At 34.0% G+C, this 6,675-nt stretch overlaps 1 protein-coding gene across 1 annotated transcript; it reads right to left on the reverse strand.

The window, feature by feature from the left end:
* Positions 1-537: 537 nt before the first annotated feature.
* LOC21400474 (BAG family molecular chaperone regulator 6) lies at positions 538-2,836 on the reverse strand. Its single transcript, XM_010092371.2, has one exon. It carries the CDS (start codon positions 2,616-2,618, stop codon positions 1,302-1,304), a length of 1,317 nt encoding a protein of 438 aa, XP_010090673.2. The 5' UTR covers positions 2,619-2,836; the 3' UTR covers positions 538-1,301.
* Between the last annotated feature and the right edge of the window lie 3,839 nt (positions 2,837-6,675).

Raw genomic sequence — 6,675 nt, forward strand, 5'->3', positions numbered from 1 at the left:
AGCAAAAACCCAGAATACTAAAATCAGTATAGTTGCAGCGGAAGAAAGTTTTATTGGTTACCAAAATTCTAGGGTTCATGCATAATTGGGGAAATAATTCTAAAAGAAAATTATGAGTTCTAAAAACTTAATTGCTCCGATACCACGTGTAAAATTTTAAATCTATAATATTCAAAAATCTTAAAATATTATGATTCTCACATAATTATAATTATAAGCGTACCTAAACTCATTATTTTAATTTAAAATTATTACTTACACATAATTTAAAAGAGAAATAAAATCTAAGTTTCTCTTTCTATACCCACTGTAATTTTTAATGTATTTTCCTGATAGAGAGAAGATATATAATTATTAAGTAGAGAGAAGATTAGACTCTTATTTTATAAACCATGAATTAATGTCTCCCATTCAAATACACATCTATTCATGAGATGTAAACATATCATTTAATAAGAATTATAACCCCTTATTAAGATAATTGTTAAACCATTAAATAATAATAATATTAATGAGCTTTTATTTTATTATGTGGGCCACATATCCTTACAAATGGTAAAACTGAACAGCTTCCATTATTGAGTTTTTTTTTTTTTTTTTTTTTTTTTTTTTTTTGTGTGGCAAATAGCTTCCATTACAAAAGGGCGATCTCATATTCATTACGTGATTTTGTATAAACCTTCTAAGCAAATTAGCAGCAAACAAATGGATCCTATATCCAATAAAATAACCAAATCTTTACATTCAGTTTAGAGGTTACAACATATATTACCAGGCAAACAAAATCCTAGACAAAAGTGTCAAATCACGAAAAGTTCAAGAAAAACATTCGCCCAAATCCTTTCTAGCTTCAAGTCCTTTCTTTTTCAAAGGGTCCTCATAACCATTTCAGCATTATGTAAGTTTAGAAATTGTTTGATTTCGTAGTTTCATAAGAGCCTTAAGTAGACAGTGGCGGCCTTGAATTTCTCAGTGTCATTATATTTTGCAAAAAGATTTCCCAGTTTCATTGTTGCTAGTTGTTACCCATTTGAAAACAGAACGTGCCACTAATAGTAATTCTGCAATAGGAAGTTTTGACAAAATTGAGCAGCTTCCATTATTAAGGCAAGTGAATCTCACATTCATTCACATCATCCAATTTGTAGATGAAACAGAGAAAAATCATCACAAGAGTTTCTAGCAACCTTTCCAGCAATGCCAATGATCAAACACAAGTATCCTATATTGTAAACAATGACCAAATCTTAACAAATCAGTTTAGAGAGCTCACACAAGCTTTGACTCGACTCCTCTTCTGACTATCTGTTCCCACACTTCTTAGCAGCATTCGGGCATTTTCCAGAGCAATCAACAGCAGCTCTCTTCTTCTTTTTCTTCCTGAGCTTGTCGCTCACAAAAGCTCTCTCCAGCTGCTCCACCCTCTGCGACAGCGAGTTCAGCAACTGCATTTGCGTGTAATTCCTCTCAAACAGATCCGCCATCAGCCCCATCATCTTCTCATTGTCCTCCATCATCTTCTCCAGAAGCTCTCTGCTCCTCCGCTGATGACCCCAATTTTCTTCGTCGTTTCTTTCAGGTTTTTGCACAATCTCCATCCCATCCTCTTCTTCTTCCTTCATCGCAGTGTCGCCTCCAATCGAACTCCGAGAATTCGCAGAGGATCCGGACTGACTGTTCTCGCTGTCACCACTACTCGTTTCTACACTTCCCTCCATGTTTTCCACTGTAGTTTCTTTGTTTTCGGCAATGGCTGAATCTTCTACTTTCTCCTCATCTTCAACAGCAACTTCATCAGTTTGTACCAAATTTGGAGTTTCGTCTGTAGCTTCCTCTTCTGCCATGGTCGAATTAGGCATAGGCACGTCGCGATTCTGCTGCTCCGAGTTGGAGTATTCTGCGAAAACAGTGGCATCGTCCTCTTTTTCTAGGGTTTGATCCAACTCAATTTCAGAGGAATTCGAACAATCGGCACATAATTCAGCAGATCTATCAACCGCAGAGACTTTAGGTTCCGATTCTAGGGCACGATCCTCAGCCTTATCATCATCGCCTCCAGAAGACACACCTGAATCCTTGGTCTCCGCAGCTTGATCAGCAGATTTAGAGATGGATTCCTCGTTCGCGACATCCGAAGTCGCTTGATCGCCGGCGACGATTGCATCAATTCTCTCTTGCAACGCGATCGCCTTCTTGATCACCGCCTTCCGGAAATCCCTAACCCCAGAATCCACCCCTCTCACAGAGTCCAACCTGAGAAGTAAGTTCATCAGCGTCTCATTGATCCTCAACCGCTCCTTCGCGTCTCTCCGAATCGATTCCACAGTCTCTCTCCTGGAGATCTTCCTCTCAACCGCATCGACCTCTTCTCTGATCGCCGCGATCTTCTTCACGCTCTTTCTCACCAGGAACCCTCTGAAAACCTTCTGGATCTTCAACGCAGAGTCGGACCTGCTCGTCTCCGATCCGACGAAGTGTACGGGGATCGAAACCACCTCCGGAGACGACGACGGCCTTGCCGCCGGACGACAGACAGGAACTTCTCTCACGCTCGGGGAGTAGCGAGGACGCGGCTGGAAATTGCTCCAATGGCTGCTGAAGAACGGACTTTCCATCATGAATGAGAAAGTGATTTTCTCGAGAATCGAACGGCTTTGGATTTTCTTTTCTCGCTTGAAGAAAGGGCTTTTTGTGTTCTGTTTTTGTTTTTACGCTTTTGGTGAAGAAGGATGCGTGAGAGGGGATTTTTATAGGATATGGAGGAATCGAGGCTCTTCGAGGAGAGAAGTGAAGATTCGAGAAGTTTCAGTTGAGATATTTTAAAACGTTCATGTCCGTATAATAAGAATGAATGAGCTGAGGAGGTTCTGGAAGGTCACGGAAGCTTCTGTGCGTGTTTGAAATTGTTTTTTAAAACGATTTTCACATATTTTAAAAAATAAAAAATAAAAATAAAAATAAAAATAAAACGCCGTTACTTTAAATTGTGTTTAGAATTGATCTCATTTTTATTTTTTATATTTTTTAAAAAATAAAAAATGAAAACATTTTCAAAACAACGTTTGGTGCAATAAAGATAAAAAATAAAAATAAAAATAATTTTTTGGTTTAGTATAAAATGAGAGAAATGAAAAACGACTTTTAGTCGTTTTTTATTTTTATTTTCTTCTCTCTCTTGAACAGAGAGAAATAGAGACATTAATAGGTTTTTTACACTGAAAATAATCTATTGATAAAACTACCAAACGCATTTTTAAAAATGATTTATGTCTGAGATTGAAAACGTTTTCATTTTCATTTTCATACAATAAATAAAATTATTTTAGAACGAGTTCCAAACGCGCCCTTAGTAAATGTTTTGAAAACGAAAACAGTGAAAATAATTTTTGTGAATGAATTATAAAGCAGTTGAAAATTATTTTCATTTTTCTGTTTTCATTTTTTAGTACTCATTAACAATATTATAATATATTAGGCCCCGTTCACTTCACCGATTCGAGTTTAGAATTTGAGTTTTACTACATTAAAAAGTTCTCAGAAATAATCACATCTAACTTTTTTGCTACAATAAAAAGCTCTCACATAAAATCACATCTCAACTCGAATTACAAACTCGAATCAACGAAGTGAACGGGCCCTTAATTAATAAATACAATTTCACTTTTTTATTATACTCAAAATAATATCTTAAAAAACTAACCAAACGCAATTTCAAAATCGATTTTTAGAATACTTTTCAAAATAATCTCATTTTTACTTTTTATTAAAAACAAAATTATTTTAAAACTAATTCCAAACGCACCCTTTTTTTTTTTATCCGAGTTAACGTTCGGATGTAAATATAGCCGTCAAAGTTTATTTGCCACGTAGATAGTTCAGCACGTGCACTACGCGCAATATACAATATTGGTATAATTTTTTTCCTTTTTTTAGAATATATATCATGTTAGAAAAAATTAATATTCCATATATTATTTTTTTCAGAGAAAATTACTTAACTCACTTTTAGAAGCACATTAGATTTTTACCATTTATTCTTTATTATTATCTTTTTAATTAATATAATATTTAATTATAAGTGTCTTAATTAAGATGAAGTGTTTCTATACTAAAATATTCAAATTGCATATTTCAAACTTTCCATTGCATTTAGAAATTATCACGTTTCAAACATACTTATCGAATTGATCCTTTAATTATTAATTTATTTTTATGTTAGTAAATTTATAGATGTAGATTTGATAATTTAGGCAAGTTAACCGATTACATGAATTGTAAATTCTTAGATTTATCCTTATTTCTTACTTGATATTTTGAGATCTGATAAATGATAAAATTTGAGATATCTTCTTCTCTCTCTTTTTTTTTTTGTTTTTATTATAGAAGATATCTTCTCATTTATCAGGGATAAATAAAAGATTGATATTCAAACACTCAAACCTCGTTTATTTCACCGATTCGAGTTTTACTATAGTAAAAAGTTTTTAAAAATAGTCACATATAACTTTTTTACTACAGAAAAAAACTCTCACATAAAGTCACATTTAAACTCGAATTAAAAACTCGAATCAGCAAACTAAACGGATCCTAAATGGATACCAACTATCAACTAAACACTTACATTTAAACAATGAGCAAAATAGCATATTTTAGTATGATGTTTAGTAAATTATAGCATATTTTTTAAAATAAGTAAATTATAGTATAATTTGATATTTTAAATTTCAAACATTTTTAAAAATCTCAAAATACCCTTAACTCTTCTATCCACTTATCTCTTCTTCCCCCTCTAGTCAAGTCCACCATGACCGGCTTCGACAACATTTTTCTGTGAACATTGGCCTGCGACCGTTTTTTGGTGGCCTTCTCTAGTAATTGGTAAATACTGTACTTATCGGTAAATATCATATTTATCATATTCATCTAAAAATCCGGCGATTGGCTCTGACGATTGGTAAATACGTATTTACCGGTAAATATAATATTTATCATATTAATCTAAAAATCTGACAACCGGCTCCAACGATTAGTAAATGCCGTATTTATTGGTAAATACCATATTTACTAGTAAATGTCGTATTTACCATATTTATTTAAAAATCTGACAATCGGCTCCAGTGATTGATAAATACCGTATTGACTATATTTATCTGAAAATTTGATAACTGACTCCGACAACTATTAAATACCACATTTACCATATTCAAACTTGTTAAGTGAAGTATTTACCAATAAATTCAGTCATTTACTAGATTAAGAATTGAATTCAGAAAAATATTTACCAGATTTAAATTTAATGAAGTACTTACCTCATTCAAGATCTAAAAATAAAATTCTTACAAACAATCACATATAATTTTTTTACTATAATAAAAAATTTTAATATAAAATTACATCTTATCTCGAATTAAAAACTCAAATAAACTAATCGGGCCAAACTCTGTCAAAATCTCTCGCTGGTAACCAAATTACGACAAAAATAAAAAACCACCATCAACAAAGTCAACCAAAGACAAAAAATGTCAAAAATCCACTAGATAACCAAAATAAAATGCAGGAAAATACAAACACAGTGCCTCCAATTCTCATGTACTAATTCTCTTTTATCTATATTTATTTTATGTTAATTTTAACAGCTCAAAATAACCTCAGAGAGATTACCCACAGGAATCGCGATGGGAATCTCTCAACCGGAATCTCGCCAGGAGCAAAGGCGGCGCTCCGACTCCCACTCCGACGTCGTTATCTGGTTTGTGAACGGTCTTCTTCTCCAGCGACGGCGTTCTTCTTGCTCGCGAACGGTTGTGGCGATCTTGAACGACGGCTGAACGAGAAGATCGCGAGGAGATCCCGACGTGGATCGCGAGGAGATCCGGACAGAGATCGCGACGACAGCTCCAGATTGCGACCGGCATCCCAACGGCGGCATCGCTTGGCCGGAATCGCGAACAGAAATCATGATCTCAACCAGAATTACGAAGAGATAGAGATAGAGAGACGTCGCCGGAGATTCCCTCGCGCGGTGGCTATCGTCAGTCGTCGGAAGCCGCCGCCGTCACTAATCGTGGCTGCAGAGAGAGAGTGTTTGGGAAAGTAATCTGAGAGATAACCAGGGAAAGAAAAGAAAAAATCCTACTGGGTAAAATTGAAAATGAATAAATTTTTAAAAATGAATAAGAGAGAAAAAAAAATATGTTATTTACTTCAAAAAGATAGGTGAAAAATGTATTTAGTGTATTTTCCCTTTAAACTAAACAAATAGGTCTTATCTTATCTCTCGATGTGTAATCATATGTAAGGAGAATCAGATAAAATTTCCATAATTTTGAGCAAAGTAAGGTGAGATATGTAAAGCTTATTTAAAATATATAAATAAACTAATCCCAGGACTCGATGTATAATGTCAGTGAGCTTCAATATCGTTCGAAATAGTGTTTTTTTCCCACATTTCTTTGTCATGGCAGAATAAACCTCAATTATCCTTCTTCGTACATGTACCTCATCACATTATTCACATACTTTCTCCATCTGTTTAATGTATAGATGACACTGAACATAATTGCTTGAATACAATAAGGAACACTTTTCAATTTACACACACACACACACACATATATATATATATATGTGTATATATATATATGTGTATATATATATATATATAACTCAACCCTT

The sequence above is a fragment of the Morus notabilis genome, unplaced genomic scaffold, assembly GCF_000414095.1.
Source record: "Morus notabilis unplaced genomic scaffold, ASM41409v2 Scaffold689, whole genome shotgun sequence".
Taxonomy (NCBI): Eukaryota; Viridiplantae; Streptophyta; class Magnoliopsida; order Rosales; family Moraceae; genus Morus; species Morus notabilis.

Coding starts and splice junctions, on each gene's coding strand:
- LOC21400474 (XM_010092371.2), bottom strand. CDS start 2,618: ATGATGGAAAGTCCGTTCTTCAGCAGCCATTGGAGCAATTTCCAGCCG.